General features: G+C 75.7%; 4 protein-coding genes across 4 annotated transcripts; 3 read left to right on the top strand and 1 right to left on the bottom strand.

The window, feature by feature from the left end:
• Window positions 1-81: 81 nt before the first annotated feature.
• On the top strand, window positions 82-13,219 carry AURANDRAFT_70689 (hypothetical protein; the record flags this gene model as incomplete). The annotated part of the gene is made up of 1 exon (XM_009035160.1): window positions 82-13,219. The coding sequence occupies one exon, from the start codon at window positions 82-84 to the stop codon at window positions 13,204-13,206; it is 13,125 nt and encodes a 4,374-aa protein (XP_009033408.1).
• Window positions 13,220-14,032: 813 nt separating this feature from the next.
• On the top strand, window positions 14,033-14,548 carry AURANDRAFT_6667 (hypothetical protein; the record flags this gene model as incomplete). Its single annotated transcript, XM_009034625.1, has 1 exon — window positions 14,033-14,548. A coding segment is annotated over one exon (516 nt), but the record flags the coding sequence as incomplete, so codon positions are not given.
• A 303-nt stretch (window positions 14,549-14,851) lies between these two features.
• Window positions 14,852-15,913, bottom strand: AURANDRAFT_61182 (hypothetical protein; the record flags this gene model as incomplete). Its single annotated transcript, XM_009034783.1, has 1 exon — window positions 14,852-15,913. The coding sequence occupies one exon, from the start codon at window positions 15,911-15,913 to the stop codon at window positions 14,852-14,854; it is 1,062 nt and encodes a 353-aa protein (XP_009033031.1).
• A 691-nt stretch (window positions 15,914-16,604) lies between these two features.
• On the top strand, window positions 16,605-16,943 carry AURANDRAFT_16362 (hypothetical protein; the record flags this gene model as incomplete). The annotated part of the gene is made up of 1 exon (XM_009035161.1): window positions 16,605-16,943. A coding segment is annotated over one exon (339 nt), but the record flags the coding sequence as incomplete, so codon positions are not given.
• Window positions 16,944-17,513: the final 570 nt, after the last annotated feature.

The following is a 17,513-nucleotide window of genomic DNA, read 5'->3' as shown; positions in this document are numbered from 1 at the left end:
ATAGGGCAGCCTTCTTCTGGAGCCGTCGCGATGGATGCGACGCTGCCCGACGAGTCGCCGACGCCCTAGAGCCAGGGCGATATGGCCGACGAGTCGCCGGCGCCGACGCCCCAGGACTCGCCCATGGAGCACGTCATCAAGCGCTGCGGCATCCTGCTCCCCGAGCGCACGTCCTTCCCGCTCGCCGCGCGCAACTGCGTGAAGAAGGGCGCCATGCGCAAGGGCGGCAAGCACCTCGGCTGGAACTTCAAGCAGCGCGTCTGCGTGCTCGCGCCGCCCTGGCTGCTCTGGTACGTCGACGAGAAGTCGCCGGCGCCGTCGGGCTTCGCGCACCTGGACACGGTCCGCGGCGTCGCCGTCGAGTCGCGGTCGGGCTCGGGCCGCCGGGGCGTCTGCGTCGTCGTCGAGGTCGCCGACGGCACGCGGCGGAGCGGGCTGCGCTTCGTCTGCCGCGACGGCGGCGAGGCCAACGGCTGGCGGCGGGCCATCGAGCACGCGCTCGGCGGCGGCGGCGGCGCCGCGGCGGCGGCCGCGAGCCTCCAGGCGTCGCTGCCCGGCGGCCTCGTGAAGCAGGCGACGCCCCTCGTCTTCGACGCCGCGGCCCACGAGGAGACGGCGGCGGCGGAGGCGCGCATGCTCCGGGCCGACGGCGTCCGCGACGACCGGCCGCGCGCGCCGTCCGTCCGCGACGGCTCCGTCGAGGCGGGCCGGTTCCGCGGCGCGACGCTCCTCGGCGGCCGCGAGCGGTCGCCGCCGCCGCCGTCGCCCGTCGCCGGGTCCCTCGGCGAGAGCCCGGACGCGGGGTCGTTAGGGACGTCGCCGTCGCTCCCGGGCCGCCGGCTCGGCGCGTCGCCGGGCTCGCTCGCCAAGGTCGCCGGGTCGCTCCAGGAGTTCCTCCCCCTGACGCGCGCGCGGAGCTTCCCGGACCAGCGCCTGCGGCGGTCGTCGGAGCCGGAGACGCCGCGGCGCGCGGCCGCGGCGCCGCGCCTGCCCGTCGCGGGCCCCCAGAAGCTCGTGCTCGACCTCGTCGCCGCCAAGGCGCGGGGCGCCGCGCCGCCGACGCTCGCCCTCGCGTCGCCCATCGTCCTCCGCCTCCGCGCGGACGCGCACGCGCGGACGATCCAGCGGAGCCTCGAGGTGCTCATCCAGCGCCACCCGGCGCTGCGCTGCGCCTACGACGCCGAGAGCGGCACGCGCGAGGTGCGCCGCGCGGGCGACGTGCCGAGCGCCTGGCGCCGCGTGCGCTGGACGTCGACGGACAGCGACGAGCTCCGCGCGGCCGTCAAGGAGGCGCTCGACGACGGCGCGATGGACGTGGGCCGGGGCCAGCTCCTGCGCGCGACGCTCCTCGACATCGGCGTCCAGAGCGAGCACGACGCCGACGGCCGCGCGCCGTCGCGCGCGGGCCGGGGCAGCCTGTTGCTGCTGTGCGTGCACCGCCTCGCCGCGGACGTCGGCGAGCTCATGGCCCTCTTGGACGACTGGCGCCGCGTGTCGGCCATCCTCGTGGACCCGAAGAAGGGCCGGCGCGCGCGCCTGCTCACGGCCGGCGACGGGTCGCCCGTCGTCGACTTCTGCGAGTGGCGCCGCGCGCACAACCGCGGCGGCGCGGCCGCGGAGCGCGCGGCCGCGTACTGGGACCGCGAGCTCGGCGGCCTGCGCCTGGACGAGCTGAGTTTGGACGGCGTCGCGGACCGGCCCGCGCCGCCGCCGGGCCGGGAGACGCGGCGGGCGCGGGTCGTGCCCTTTGCCGTGGACGCGGGCGTCGTCGCGGAGTTTTACGCCGCGTGCCGCCGCGCGGAGGGCGCGGACACGTTCGTGTCGCTGCTGGCGGTCTACGCGACGCTGCTGGGCAAGTACGAGCGCTACGGCTCGAGCGACGGCGCCAAGGGCGACCTGAGCGACGTCGTCGTGTCCATCCTGGTCGGCCACGAGAACGACCTGGGCCTCGACTTCGTCGTCGGCGACGCGGCGTCGTGGATCCCCGTGCGCGTGCGCCTGAGCGGCTGCCGCACGTTCCGCGACGCGCTGGCGGCGACGCGCAAGGCCGTCGACGGCGCCCTGGCCCACAAGGACCACGTGCCCGAGGCCGTGCTGCTGAGCGACGCGATGCGCGGCGCGCGCTTCGAGACGGCCTCGAAGGCGAGCCGCTGGTCCGGCACGGAGCTCTGGACGGAGACGGCCCTGGGCCTCGGCGACGCGCACCAGCGAGCGCTCGGGCGGGCGCCGAAGAAGCTCGTCGACGTCGGCGGCGTGCCCCTGGAGCCGCTGCCGCCGCCCGCGGAGCGCGCGGGCTTCGCGGACAGCGGTCTGACGCTGTGGCTCTGCGAGGACCCGGCGCCCTTCGCGCGGAGCGCGGCGGGGTCGAAGAAGCGCGTCATGAAGCACGCCGGCGCCGTGCGCTACGCCGTGGACCGCTACGACCGCGCGACGGCCGAACGCGCGTGCGACCACTTCAAGAAGCTCCTCGAAAGCTGCCTGGGCGCGCTGAAGCACCACGATGCCCTCGACGCCTGCTCCTTCGTCACGGACGGCGAGACGCGTCTGGTGGCCCAGTGGAACGCGACGGACACGGGCGACGCGCACGCGGGCGCGGTCCACGGCCGCGGCGTCCACGACTTCGCGTTCTCGGAGACGGCGCGCGACGCCCCGTCGTCGCCGGCCCTCGAGTTCGAGGCCAAGGACAAAGCCGTGGCGCGCGTCGCCTACGGGGATTTAGAGCGGCTGAGCGGCGTCCTGGCCGCGTTCCTCGTCGCGCTCGACGGCGCGTCGCTCCGGCCGCCGCCCGCGGCCGTCTGCGCGCCGCGCGACGCGCCCGCGGCCTTTGTCGGTATCCTCGGCGTGCTCCGCGCCGCGCGCGCCTACGTGCCCCTCGACGCGTCCTACCCCCTCGAGCGCCTGCGCTACATGCTCGACGCGTCGAAGGCGTCCGTGCTCGTCGCGACGCGGGGCCTCGCGGACGCGGTCGCGGGCGCGCGCGACGACGAAGACGCGGCGCTCGTCGCTTTGGTCGACGACGGCGGGGCGCTGTCCACGCCGCCGCCCTCGCGGTCGAGGGCCAGCGGCTTCGAGGAGCTGCCCGCGGGCCCCTGGGGGCCGCGGCCCGCGTACGTGATTTTCACGTCCGGCTCCACGGGAAAGCCCAAGGGCGTCGTCCTCCCCCACCGCGCCCTCGTCAATTTAGTGCGGTGGCAGACGACGCGGCCGGGCTTCGAGCCCTGCAGGACGCTCCAGTTCGCGCCGCTGTCCTTCGACGTCCACGCGCAGGAGCTCTTCGTGACGTGGCGGTCCGGCGCGGCCGTCGTCCTCTGCCCGGACGCGACGCGGCGCGACTTCGCCGGGCTGCTGGCGCTCATCTCCCGGCGCGGTGTCGAGCGCCTCTTCGCGCCCTTCGTGGCCCTCGCGGGTCTCGCGGACGCGTGGCGCGACGAGCCGACGGCCGTTGCCCTCAAGGAGGTCGTCTCCGCGGGCGAGCGGCTCCAGGTGACGCCGGGCATCGCCACCTTTTTGCGGGCCTGCGGAACCGGCGCGACGCTCTGGAACCACTACGGCCCGTCCGAGAGCCACGTCTGCACCGCGCACGAGCTCCGGGCGGGCGCGGCCTGGCCGACGCTGCCGGCCATCGGCGCGCCCGTGGACAACACGAAGATCTACGTGCTCGACAAGGCGCGCGAGCCCTGCGGCGTCGGCGTCCGCGGCGAGATCTTCATCGGGGGCACGTGCCTCGCCAGGGGCTACGTCGGCGCGTCGCCGGACGCCGACGCGCGGTTCCGATGCGACGGCGCCGCGCGGCTCTACGCGTCGGGCGACGTGGGGCGGTGGCTCCCCGGCGGCGTCATCGAGTGCGTCGGGCGCCTCGACGACCAGGTCAAGGTCCGCGGCTTCCGCGTCGAATTGGGCGACGTCGAGGCCGCGCTAGCCGCGCACGGCGCGCTCCGGGCCGTCGCGGCGACGGTCGTCGACGCGGGCGACGGGGCCGTCAAGGAGAAGGTCCTCGTGGCCTTTGCGGTCGTCGACGAGGACGAGCTGGAGAGTCTCCGGCGCGACGGCGGCGCGCGCGGCGTCGCGGCGAACGCGCTGCCGGCGTACATGGTCCCGTCGCGCGTGCTCCGCGTCGCCGCGTTGCCGCTGACGCCGAGCGGCAAGCTCGACCGCGGGCGCCTGCCGCCCGTCGAGGACTGCGACGACGTCGACGCGCGCGACGGCGCGGCGCCGCGCGCGACGTACGCGGACGCCGTCGAGGCCGCGGTCGCCGCGGCCTTCGAGCGGGCGCTGCTGCTCAAGTCGGGCAGCGCGCGGGCCGGCGACGTCTTCGCGGAGCTCGGGGGCACGTCCCTCGCCGCCGCGCGCGTCGCGTCCGCGCTGCGGCTCGCGGTGCCCGACCTCGCCAGGGGCGCGAACCTCGCGGACGCGTTGCTCCGGGGCAGCGCGTCCGTGCGCTCCGTGGCGCGCGCGCTGCGCAAGGGCCAGGCGGCGCCGCCGGCGGGGAGCCTCGCCACGGCCCTCCTCGAGGAGGCCGCGGGCGACGACGGCGACGACGACGACGCCGGCCCCGCGCTCCCGCGCTTCGACGCGGCGCCGCGCGCCGGCCGGCGGCCGCCGACGCGGTCCGAGGAGGCCTTCTGGCTCGAGCGGGACCGGTCCGGCCCGGGCCGCGCGTCGCTCTACGCCGTGCCCGTGTGCGCGTGGCTCCGGCCCGACGCGGACGCCGCCCGGCTCGAGGCCGCGGTGAAGGCCGTCGTGCGCGCGCGCGAGGCGCTGCGCACGCGCTACGTCGAGGAGGACGGCGAGCGCTACGCCGAGCCGTTGGACGGCGACGCCGCGGCGTCCGCGTGCTGGTCCGCGACGGAGAGCGACGACGCCGCGGCCGCCGTCGCCGCCGCCGCGGCGCGGACGCCGGAGCCCTTCGACGGCGACGGTCCGCTGGTCTTCGCGACGCTCGTGACGAGCGGCGGCGTGCCGCGGGCCCTCGCCCTCGTCTTCCACCACGTCGCCGTCGACCTCTGGGCCCTGGAGATTTTGCTCCGCGACGTCGCGGACGCGTACGGCGGCGACGCGGTGAGGCCGGAGACCCCGGGCCTGCTCGGCGCCGTCGCCGCGTGGCAGCGGGGGCCCTACGCGTCGAGCCCGCGGCGCGACGCGGCCGTGGCCTTCTGGCGCGACGCGTTCTCGCGCGGCGACGGCGGCGCGGCGACGGCCCTCGACGTGTCCACGGACCGGCCGCGGCCGAAGAGGCCCACGTTCCGCGCGGGCTGCGCCGCGGCGGCCCTCGACGACGCCCTCGTCCGCGCCGTCGCCTTTGGGGCGCGCCAGTGGCGCGTGTCGCCGCTCTGCGTCTACGCGTCGCTCTGGGCCGCGACGCTCGGCCGCTTCGCGAGCCAGCGCGACGTCGTCGTCGGCGTGCCCGGCGCGAACCGCGACGGCCTCGGGGGCGCCGGCGACGACCTCGTGGCCTGCTGCGTGAACAGCCTGCCGCTCCACGTGCGCCTCGAGGACGGCGCGGACGGGCCGCTGACGCTCGCGGCGCTCTGCCGGCGCGTCGGCGGCGCGCTCGAGGCCGCGCGGCGCCACGGCGCGCTGCCCTTCGCGGACGTCGCGCGCGAGCACGCCGCCTGCCGCGGCGCCGGCGACGGGTCGCGCCACGCCGTCTTCCAGACCATGTTCGCGCTCCACGAGACGCCCCTGGGCGACGACGGCGCGCTCGCGCGCGTGCTCGCGGGCGCGACGGCGCCGTCGGCGGGCGCCGACGCGGGCGACGGGGCCTGGTGGGAGCGCCGGGGCCTCGCGCTGAAACCCCTGGCGCTCCCCGCGTCGCGCCGCAGCTGCCCCTTCGACGCGACGCTCACCGTCGTCGTCGGCGGCGGCGGCGCCGCGCGGTGCGAGCTCCTCTACGCGGCGGACCTCTTCGACGCGGCGACGGGCGACCGGCTCCTGAGAGCCTTCGCGAACCTCGTCGCGTCGAGCGTCGCCGACGTCGACGCGCCCCTCTTCGACTTCCCGCTGCTGGGGCCCGCGGACGAGCGAGCGGCGCGCGACCTCGGCGTCGGCGCGGACGCCGCGCCCTCCCGGCCGGGCGTCGCCCGTTTGCTGGACGCGCACGTGCTCTACGCGGCGTCGGCGCACGCGGGCCGCGTGGCGCTGCGGCGCCTCAAGTCGCAGGAGCCGCCGGAGATGGAGGAGCTCACGTACGGCGAGCTCGCAGCTCGCGCGTCGTCGCTCCGCGACGCGTGGGCCGCCGCGGCGCCGGGCGACGCCTGCGTCGCCGTCTGCTGCCGCCGGGGCCCGCTCGTCGTCGTGGCCTTCCTGGGCGCGGCCCTGGGCAAGCGGCCCTACGTGCCCATCGACGTCAAGGTGCCGCGCGCGCGGAAGACGACGGTGGTCTTGCAGTCGAGGGCGGCGATCCTCGTGCTCGACGACGCGCGCGGCGAGGCCTTCGTGACGCTCGGCGACGAGGTCGGCGGCGCGGGCATGTGGCGCGCGACGCTGGCCGACGACGAAGACGAGCGCGCGGTCGTCGCCGTCGCGGGCGGCCTCGGCGGGTCGCTCTGGGGCGCCCACGGCGCGTGCCGCGGCCACGCCGCGCCGCGGAAGATCGCCAGGGCCGCGGCCGTCGCGCACGACGACGGCGCGGATCCCGTGCTGAACATCATTTTCACGAGCGGGTCCACGGGCACGCCCAAGGGCGTCTTGGTGCCCCACGGCGGACTGGTGGCGTTGTGCTGGAACCTGGCGACGAAGGTCTACGGCGACCCCTGCGGCTGCGAGGACGTCTTCGCCCAGGTGGCGGGCGCGGCCTTTGACGCCTTTGGGTTCGAGGTCTGGCCGGGCCTCTTCGTGGGCGCGGCGGTCGACTTCGCGCCCGAGGCCGCCAAGGTCGACCCCGGCGCGCTCTGCGCGTGGCTCCGGCGGTCGCGCGTGACCGTGGCCTTCGTGCCGACGGCGCTCCTGGAGCTCGTGCTGAAGCTGGAGAAGGGCCGGGGCTTCGACTCGTGCCCGGCGCTGCGGACCGCGCACACGGGCGGCGACGCGCTGCACCGGGGGCTGCCGGACCACCTCCTGGGGTCCCTCAAGTTGCTCAACGAGTACGGCCCGACGGAGGCGACGATCGCCTGCGCGGCCTTTAACGTGGGCGGCGGCCTCGACGCGCCGCCCATCGGGAAACCGCTCGCGCTCCGGCGCCTGTTCGTCGTCGACACGGCGAACGGCAAGACGCTGTGCCCCGTGGGCGTGCCCGGCGAGCTCTTCGTGGGCGGCGTCGGCGTCGCCCGGGGCTACCTGGACCGCGAGGATCTGACGAGCGCCAAGTTCGTCGACCTCGACGTCGGCGGCGCCGCGGAGCGGTGCTACCGCACGGGCGACCTCGTGCGGTGGCGCGGCGACGGCAACCTCGTTTTCTTACGGCGCCTGGACTCCCAGGTGCAGATCCGGGGCTTCCGCGTCGAGCTCGGCGAGGTCGCGGCGGCGCTCGGCGCGCGGCCGGACGTCGCCGCGGCGCACGTCGCGCTCGCGGTGCCCGACGCGGACGACGCGACGTCCGCGTTCCTCGTCGCCTACGTCGTGCCCGCGGACCTCGTCAAGAAGCTGTCGGTCCGCAAGCTCCGCGCCGCGGCGGCGGACGCCCTGCCGAGCTACGCCGTGCCCGCGCGCTACGTGTTGCTCGACGAGCTCCCGTACACGCCGAACGGGAAAGTAGACGCCAAGGCCCTGCCCGACGTCACGACGGCGACCTGCGGCGACTTCGAGGCGTCCGACGGCGTCGGCGACCAGCCCCGGGGCGAGTTCGAGGAGATCGTCGCCGAGCTCATCGCCCAGGTTCTAGGATCGTCGTACGTGCCCGCGTCCGCGTCGTTCTTCGATCTCGGAGGCCACAGCTTGGCGGCGACGCAGCTCGCGGCGAAACTCCGCAGCGCCTTCGACGTCGACGTGCCCCTGTCGAAGATCTTCGACGCGCCGACGGCGCGCGCGCTCGCCGCGTTCCTCGAGGCCGCGAGCGCGGGCCCGCGCGGCGACGCCGCGGACGAGGCCGCCGCGATCGCGAGCGCCTTCGACGCCTTCCCCGGCGACGCCTGGGCGGAGGCCTCGGGCCCCCACCCGCTGAGCTACAACCAGCTCAGCATGTACCTGTCGTGGCGCCTCGCGCCCGACGACGCGCACTACAACGTGTGCTTCGCGGCGAGAATCCGCGCGCCGCTCGACGCGCGCGCGCTGTCGGCGGCGCTCGAGGCCGTCCAGGAGCGCCACGCGATTCTGCGGACCGTCTACGCGTTGGGCGACGGCGGCGACCCCGTCCAGGTCGTCCTCGAGGCCGGGGACGCGGAGCTCGACTTCGAGGTCGTGCGGACGCGGGGGCTCGACGACGACCGCGTCGCGGCGCTGCGGCGCGACGAGGCGCGGACGCCCTTCGACCTCGAGGAGGGGCCGTTGCTGCGCGGGCGCCTCTACGTCGACGCCGACGACGACGCGCCGGCGCGGGGGCGCGACGCCTCGGGCGACGGCGCGCGCGCGCGGTCGCTGTCGCCCGCGCGGCGGCGGTCGACGCGCGCGGCCCTCAAGGCGAAGACGCCCCAGAAGCCGCCGCGGGACACGGGCAGCGGCGGCAAGGCGTCGGCGGCGACCCTCGACGGCGCGACGCGCGCGTCGCTCGCGCTCGTCGACGGCGCCGCGCAGCGCGCGGCCAAGGCCCTCGGCGGCGAGCTCCAGCTCACGCTGCACCACGTCGCCTGCGACGGCTGGAGCCTGGGGCTGCTGCTCGACGACGTCGCCCGCGAGTACGCGCGGCGCGTCGCCGGCGAGGCCGGGGCGGCGCGGGAGCCGGCCGTGTCGTACGCGGCGTTCGGCCGGTGGCAGCGGGCGGCGTACTTCGAGTCGGCCGACGCGCAGGCGTCCCTCGCCTACTGGCGCGGCGAGCTCGTCGGCAAGGGCGACCTGCCGATCCTCGAGCTGCCGACGGACTTCCCGCGGCCGTCGCTGCAGAAGTTCGCCGGCGCGACGGTCGCGGCGGCGGTCGAGGGCGCGGTCGCGGAGAGGCTCCAGGCGCGCGCGCGCGACCGGGGCTGCACGCTCTACGTGGCGCTCCTCACGGCCTGGGCGGCCTTCCTCCACCGCCACGCGCGGGCCGACGAGCGCACGAAGGACGCGAAGCGCGGCGAGATCGTCGTCGGCGCGCCGCTCGCGTGCCGCGGCACGGACGAGCGCGAGAAGATTCTGGGCCACTGCGTCAACGCGATGCCGCTGCGCATCGCGTTCCACACGGACGCGACCTTCGGCGACGCGCTCGCCGCGGCGCGCGACGCCGTCGTCGGCGCCGTGCACCACCAGGACTATCCGCTCGCGAAGCTCGTCGACGATCTAGGATTGGCCGCGGACTTTGACGCGTCGCGGCCCGCGCTCTTCCAGACCCTCTTCGCGCTGGAGCGCGCGGCGGCGCCGGGCGACGCGCTGACGCCCTTTTTGGCCATCCCCGGGTCGTCGCTGGAGCTGGAGGGTGCGCTGCGGCTCGAGTCGTTGCCGACGGATTCGGAGACGTCCGCGTTCGACGTGTCGCTGAGCGTCGCCGCGGACCCGGCCGACGGGTCCCTGCGCTGCAAGGTCACCTACGCGACGGCGCTCTTCCGCCCGGCGACGGCGGCGGCCCTGGCGCACCGCTTCGCCGCCTTCGTGGCGACGGTCGCGGACGCGCCCGTCGACGCGAAGCTCGGCGAGCTCGACGTCGTCACGGCCGCCGAGGCCGGCGAGCTCGAGGCCGCGCGCCGCGGGCCCGCCCTCGGCGGCGACCCGGACCGCGTCCGGGGCACGGTGCTCGCCAAGTGGCTCCGGAGCGCCGACACGCGCGGCGCGGCCGTCGCGCTCGACGACGCCGCGGGCCTCGCGCTCTCGCACGGCGACCTGCGGCGCCTGGCCAAGGAGTTCGCCGACACGGTCGACGAGCTGTCGTCGACGACGCGCCGCGCGCCGACGGCGTCGCTGCCGCCGACGCCCCTGCGGCGGCCGACGCTCGCGGGCAAGCTCCGGGGCCTCTTCTCGTCGGAGACGCCGCGCGAGCCGCGGTCGCGCCAGTCGTCCGCGGACTCCCAGGGCTCGTCCGACGACGGCCGGAGCCGCAGCGTCTGCGATTCCGTGGACTACGCGGACCTCGGCCGGTCCCTGGGGCTCTCGAGCGACGGCGCGGCGAGCCCGGGCCGCCTCGCGGCGGACGCGGGCGACGCGGAGGACGTCGGCGGGGCCGCGGGCGGCGCCGTCGTCGTCGCGCTGCCCCGCACGTGGCGCGTCGTCGCCGCCGCCGTCGGCGCCGTCGCGAGCGGCCGGCCCTACTGCCTCCTCGACGCGTCCCACCCGCCGGGTCGCCTCGAGCGGCTCGCGCGGAACGCGCGCGCCGCGGTGCTCGTCGCGGAGCGGCCCCTCTACGGCGACATCGGCCGCGAGGCGTCCGGCGACGTCGCGCCCCTCTTACCCTTCGACGCCGGCGCCGCGCGGAACATGCTCGAGGCCGCGCGGCGCGAGCCGCTCCCGGAGGTGCGCAAGTTCGAGGCCGCGGCCGCGGCGCGCGTCGCCGAGGACGACGCGGCCTACGTCCAGTACACGTCCGGGTCCACGGGCGCGCCCAAGGCCATCGTCGTCGGCCACGGGGCCCTGGCCCACGCCTGCGGGTGGCACGAGGCCGAGTACGGCACGCGCGCCGCGGACGTCGCCGCGCAGTGCGTCGGCACGGGCTTCGACCCCTGGAACCTCGAGGTCTGGCCCTTCTTCGCCGTGGGCGCGGCCGTCGCCATCGTCGACGACGACGCGCGGGCCTGCCCCGCGTCGCTGTCGAAGCGGCTCGCGGAGGCGCGCGCGACGTTCTGCCTCCTCCCGACGCCTCTGGTCGAGCTCCTCTTCGCCTTCTACGACGCGGAGGCCGCGCCGCCGAAGCTCCCGGACCTGCGCGTGCTCTACTTCGGCGGCGACAAGCTGAAGACGCTCCCGCCCGCGGCGCTCTACGCGGCCGCGGCCGCGAGCCTCCGCGTCGACAACCACTACGGCCCCGCGGAGTGCACCGTGCTATCCACGCTCTTCGAGATCCCCCGGCCGGGCCGGCGCGGCGGCTTCGACCTCGACGACGTGCCCATCGGCCGGCCCCTGTCGTGTCACGTGACCTGCGACGTCGTCGACGCGCGGCTGCGCCGGGTCCCCGTGGGCGTCGTCGGCGAGCTCGTCGTCGGCGGCCTGGGCGTCGCCGACGGCTACATGGGCATGGCCGACGTGACGGCGCGCAAGTTCGTCGCGGACCCCTTCGACGGCGGCGACCGCATCTACCGCACGGGGGACCTCGCGCGGTGGCGGCGCGGCGGCGACGGCTCGCTCGCGATCCACTTCGTCGGCCGCGCGGACGACCAGGTGAAGATCCGCGGCATGCGCTGCGAGCTCGGCGAGATCGAGGCGGCCCTCGCGGGCCACGCGGGCGTCGACGTCGCCGTCGCCGTCGCGGCCGAGGGCAAGGTCGCGGGCTACTACGTGCCGCGCGGCGACCCGTCGCCGGATCTGGACCTGGAGCTCGCCCAGTGGTGCCGGAGCCGGCTGCCGGCCCACGCCTGCCCGTCGGCCTTCATCCCGCTGGCGCGCCTGCCCTACACGCCCAACGGCAAGGTCGACCGGAGGGCGCTGCCCGCGCCGGACTGGGCCGCGCTGGCGGAGACGCGGCGCGACGACGACGCGCTCGCCGACGACGGCCGGGGCCCGCGGACGGCGACGGAGGCGCGCGTGGCGTCGGCCTTCGCGTTGGTGCTGCGCGTCGACGAGCACCGGGTCGGCGTCCACCGGTCCTTCTTCGACCTCGGCGGCACGTCGCTCTCCGCGGCGCACCTCCTCGGCACGGTCGAGCGCGTCTTCGGCGCGGCGCCGAAGCTCAGCGAGCTCTTCGCCGCGCCGACGGTCGCGGCGCTCGCGGCGCTGCTCGACGCGCGGGGCTCCGGCGGCGGCGCGCCGGACGACGCCTTCGACCTCGAGTCCGAGGTCGTGCTCGACGACGCGATCCGGCCGCGGCCGCGCCACGACGCCGCGGCGCTGGCCGCGCGCGTCGCGAAACCGCGGGCGTGCCTCGTCACGGGCGCGACGGGCTTCGTGGGGTCCTATTTGCTACGGGAATTGGCGGCGTCGGGACGGTACGCGCGCGTCTACTGCCTCGTGCGCGCGCGCGACGACGCCGAGGCCGCGGCGCGCGTGCGGACGGCCGTGCTGAACTTCGTCTGCGGCGGCGACGAGGCCGCGCTCGGCGACGTCGACCTGAGCCGCGTCGCGCCGCTCCGGGGCGACCTCGCGCTCGCGAGGCTCGGTCTCACGGAGGCGGCCTGGGACGAGGTGCGGCGCGGCGTCGACGCCGTCTTCCACAGCGGGTCCCTCGTGAACTTTTTGTACCCGTTCCAGGCGCTCAAGGCGGCGAACGTCGGCGGCACCGTGGAGCTGCTGAAGCTCTGCGCGGCCGCGGGCGGCGAGGACGACGCGGCGCCCGTGCCGCTCCACTTCGTGTCGTCGCTGTCGACGCTCGGCGGCGGCGACAACGGCTTCGGCGAGGACGCGGCGCTGGCGCCGCCCGGGACCGTCTTCGGCGGCTACGCGCAGACGAAGTGGGTCGCGGAGCGGCTCGTGCTTCTCGCGCGGGACCGCGGCCTGCCCGTGACGGTGCACCGGCCGCCGCGCGTCGTCGGCGACCGGGTCCGCGGCGGCGGCAACTTCGACGACTTCCTCTTCCTCGCGCTCCGCGGCGCCGCGGAGCTCGGATCCGCGCCGGACATCTCGTGGACGGAGCGGACGGCGCCCGTCGACTTCGTGGCGACGGCCGTCGCGGCGCTGGCGGCCGACGCGGCGAATCTGGGCGGCTGCTTCCACTACCTCTCCGAGGCCGAGCTCCAGTGGGCGGACCTCTTCGCGTGGGCGCGCGCCTTCGGCGCGGACGTCGGCGCGGGCGCCGTGCCCTTCTCGGACTGGAAGGACCGGGTCAAGGCCGCGGGGCCGGGCGAGAACGCGCTCTTCCCGCTCCTGCCCGTCCTCGACGAGTTCGGCGAGATCGCCGACTTCCCGGCGTTCACGTCGACGGCGACGGACGCCGCGCTCGCGCGGGCCGGCCTGCCCCTGTGCCCGTCCTTCGACGAGGCCGCCGCGCGGACCCACTTCGCGCGCATGGCGGACCTCGGGCTGCTGCCCATGCGCGCCGGGGCCACTGGCGCGGCGTAACATGTGTAGCATTAGGTCACACGACGACGACGCGCGCGGGAAAGGCGCGCCGACACCTCGCCGGCGGCGGCGGCCGTCGGCCTCAGGAGAACATGCTGCCCATGGAGGCCATGTAGTCCTTCTCGACGATGGTCTTCATCGACATCGTGAACGTCGTGCCCTTCATGTTGAGGAGCGTCATCGTCAAGGAGTCGCCGGAGCGCTCGTAGGTGTTGGTGCAGGACCAGTCGCTCCCGTCGCGCTTCATGGTGACGACGACCTTGTCGTCGCCCTCGCGCGCGCCCGTGATCTTCATCACGTTGCCGAGGATGTCCTTGTCCTCGATCTCCGCGCCGTCGAGCGGCACGGGCGCGACCGTCCGGTCCATGACCACGCCCTTCTCGACGCGGACCCACTTGCCGTCGGCGATGCCCAGGTCGAACTTGGGCTTCGACCCCTCGGAGACGGCCTGCTGCATGTACCTGTGTGCGGCGTGATCATCACCGAGACCGTCGTGGAGGACACCGGAGCAAGACGCGATCTCCTTGCCCGCGCCGGCCTCCTCGACGAACCTATGTGTGGCACGCGTGATCACCGAGACCGTCCTGGGGAACGCACTTCTCAAAGTCGCCCGTCCGCTCCTGCACCTGCCAGCGGACCACGGGCCACTCTTTGCTTTCTATCGCGGCCATCGTGCGAGCAGCTACCAAGTATTGGGTGGGCAGCTTTTGGTGGCCACCTCGGCTGAAGAATCAAGGATAATGTTGAACGGAAACTTCCGCCGCGCTTTGCAAAGCGGGTAGGTCATGTCCCTATGGCCTATGTGATCGCGTTTTACCTACCCGCCTTGCGAGAGGGCGACGACGCAGCGAAGGCGGCGGCGGCGGAGGCGCTGCGCAACCTCGCGTGGGACGACGCGAACAAGGTCCTGATCGCTGAGGCCGGCGGTATCCCGCCGCTCGTCGATTTGCTGCGCGACGGGAGCGCGGAGGGCAAAGAGTGCGCCGCGGAGGCGCTGCGCAACCTCGCGTGGGACAACGCCAACAAGGTCCTGATCGCTGAGGCCGGCGGTATCCCGCCGCTCGTCGAGCTCCTGCGCGACGGGAGCACGGAGGCCAAAGCGGAGGCCGCGAAGGCGCTGAGCAGCCTCGCGCGCGGGGACGACGCCAATTTGGTCCTGATCGTCGAGGCCGGCGGCATCGCGCCGCTCGTCGCGCTCCTGCGCGATGGAAGCGCGGAGGCCAAAGAGGAGGCCGCGTCGGCGCTGCACAACCTCGCGATCAACGATGCCAACCGGGTCCTGATCGCCGAGGCCGGCGGCATCCCGCCGCTCGTCGACCTCGTGCGCGACGGGAGCGGGAGGGGCGGATTGCAGGCCGTGTGGGCGCTGCGCCACCTCGCGCACGACAACGACGCCAACAAGGTCGCGATCGCGCGGGCCGTCGGCTTCGACGCGGTCGTCGAGTTCGTGCAGCACGGCAGCGTGACCGTCGACGGTGATTACACAGCCGTGGCCCATGCAGGTCCCACCGCCGAGCGCGAAGCCGCGTGCGTCCTGCTCCGCGCGTGCCTCCCGCGCGCGATCCCCGACGAGATCGCCATCGCCGCCGCGGCCTTCCTCATGTAATAAGCCCCGCGGCTAGTAAGAAGCCTCCACCGCCGCGACTTACGGCGGTCGCCTTCCCCCCTGGCCGCGCGGGGGGCAGGGCCGCCGGAGGAACGGCTTGCACTGGGCCTCGACGGCCGCGCGCTGGTCCTCGGCGCCCGCGCGGGGCCGCAAATACCGCGCGTTGAGCTCCGCGGCCCGGGTGAGCATCTCCGGCGGCCAGCGGCAGCCCGCGACCTGGCGGATGCGCTGGGAGATCTCGTTGCGCTTCCGCAGGCGGAGCGCGGCCTTGGCCGGGTCCGACACGGTGCCGTGGCCGCCCACCCCCCTCGTGAACTTCGCGCCGTGCGCGCCCACCGTGAACCCGAAATCCGCGGCCGCGCGGAGCGAGAGGTGGATGTCGAGGCCGATGCCCGGCTCGCCCGGCGCGGACAGCGTCTCGTCGAAGCCGCCGAGCGCGGCCCACGCGTCCGCCCTCACGCAGAGCGGCGAGAGCCAGGCCTCCGTCGCGAACGCGAAGGGCGGGCTCCCGCGGCCCGGCGCCGCGCCGGCGAGGTCCGGCGCCACAAAGGGCAGGGGCCGCGTGACCTTGGCGTTCTTCATCGCCGCCGGGTGGTCGACCTGCACCTCTCCGAGCTCGACCTGGCAGACCTCGGCCGCGAGGCCGCTGACGACGCCGAGGCGCGCGCCGCGGAAGGCCTCGAAGAGCGCGAGCACCTCCCGCGCCCAGCCGGCGTCGTCCGGCAGGTCGTCGTCCTGGAGGAAGCAGTAGACGGCGCCCGTCGCGGCGCGCGCGCCGCCGTTGTAGGCGCGGATCTCGTGCACGTCGGCCGACGCGACGAGCTTGTCGCGCGGCGCCAGGTGCGCGCGCCAGGCCTCCGGCGACCCGTCCGTCGACCCGTCCTCGGCGACGACGATCTCGCCGACGCCAGGCTCGGCGTGCAGGAGCTCGGCGATCTTCGCGATGTTGCCCTTATGGTTGTAGCTCATGACGATGGCCGAGACGTACGGGCGCGGACCCAGCGACGGCAGGGACGTGCCGTTGCGGTAGAAGTCGCGCGACGGTGCCACGGCGGCGCAGAGCGCCGCGGGCAGCGCGACGACGATGGCTGCCCTCATCATCACCGCGGCTTGGTTGTTGCCCTGCACTTGTAGGCAAGTCCGGCTTCGCCACGGCATCGATCACAGCATGTGCCCGGCTACGGCCTTCTTCTGAGAGGCGCGACCGATTCTTCTAGCGATGGTCGCGCCCGACCTGGAGATCGCGATCAACTTCGCGTCGCAGGCCGTCGCCGCGGACCAGGCCGGGGACAGGGCCACGGCCCTGGCCCGCTACATGGACGCCGCGGGCGCGCTCCTCGCCATCGTCAAGGTCGAGCGCGACGCCGCCAAGGCGGCGAAGCTCGCGGCGCGCATGGAGACCTACGTGTCGCGCGGCGAGGCCCTGAAGCGCGAGCTCGCGGCGGCGCGGCGCGCGGCGGCGGCGCGGCCGCCGCCGCCGCCCGCGGCGTCGCCGCGGACCGAGGCGGCGACGAGGGCCAGGGACGCGCGGTCGCGCGTGTCCACGGGCCGGTCCTACTTCACGGCCGACGACAAGTTCCGCAGCGACGTCGCCGCGGGCCGCGCCTTCTGCGCCGCGGCGGAGAAGCGCGGCGGCCAGTACGTCGACGACAAATTCCAGGGTCCCGCGGCTTTATCGCGCGACGGCTACGCGCTGCCGGCCCACTCCGCCAAGGACGTCGCGGGCTGGGTCCGCGGCGGCGCCCTGGCGGGTCCCGACGGGCGGCCCGTGGGCCTCTTCGGGGCCGACGGCCCGCGGCCGCGCGACGTGGGGCAGGGCGCGCTCGGCGACTGCTGGCTGCTGTCGTCGCTGAGCGTGCTCGCGAACTTCCCCGAGCTCGTGCGGCGCCTCGTCTGGGCCGCCGACGACTCGGGCCGGTCGGCCGCGGGCGTCTTCGCCGCGCGGCTCTGCCTCGCGGGCGAGTTCCGGGTCGTCACCGTCGACGACGCGGTGCCCGCGCGCCGCGACGGCCGGCCCGCGTTCGCGGGCGTCGACGCGGGCGCGCTCTGGCCCGCGATCGTCGAGAAGGCGGCGGCGAAGCTCCACGGCTCCTACGGCGCGCTCGACAGCGGCAACGCCGCCGAGGCGCTCGGGCTGCTGACGGGGCTGCCGACGCGGACGTGGCCGAAGATCCACGAGATGCTTAAAAAAACGGGCGGCCTCGACGAGCTCCACGGCGCCTTGGTCCACGCGCACCGCTCCGGGTTTATTATTTCCGCGTCCTGCGGTTTCACGGGCCTCGGCGCCGACGAGGCGCAGGAGGAGAAGATCTACGATCGGGTCGGTCTACTCAACGCGCACGAGTACGCGGTTTTGCGCGTCGTCGACGTCACGGTCGGCGCGGGCAAAGCCCGCCTCGTCCAGCTGAGGAACCCCTGGGCGAAGCGCGAGTGGCGCGGGCCCTGGAGTAGGGGCGGGCCCGAGTGGGCCGCGCTGCCGGAGGCCGCGCGGGCCATGCTCGACGACGGCCGGTGTTTGGCGTCCGACGACGGCGTCTTCTGGATGGCGCTCGCGGACGTCGCCAAGTACTTCCACGAGGTCACGGTCTGCCGCCTGCGGCGGAACTTCGCGCAGGTGCGGTGGCCCGTGTCGTCGCCGGACGCGCTCGACGCGCCGACGCCCGCGTTCCGCGTCGCCGCGCCCGCCGGCGAGCCGACGACC

Source organism: Aureococcus anophagefferens (assembly GCF_000186865.1).
Source record: "Aureococcus anophagefferens unplaced genomic scaffold AURANscaffold_2, whole genome shotgun sequence".
In the NCBI taxonomy this organism is placed as follows: domain Eukaryota; class Pelagophyceae; order Pelagomonadales; family Pelagomonadaceae; genus Aureococcus; species Aureococcus anophagefferens.
Note: the sequence above shows the minus strand (reverse complement) of the source record. Positions and strands in the feature narration are given on the sequence as shown.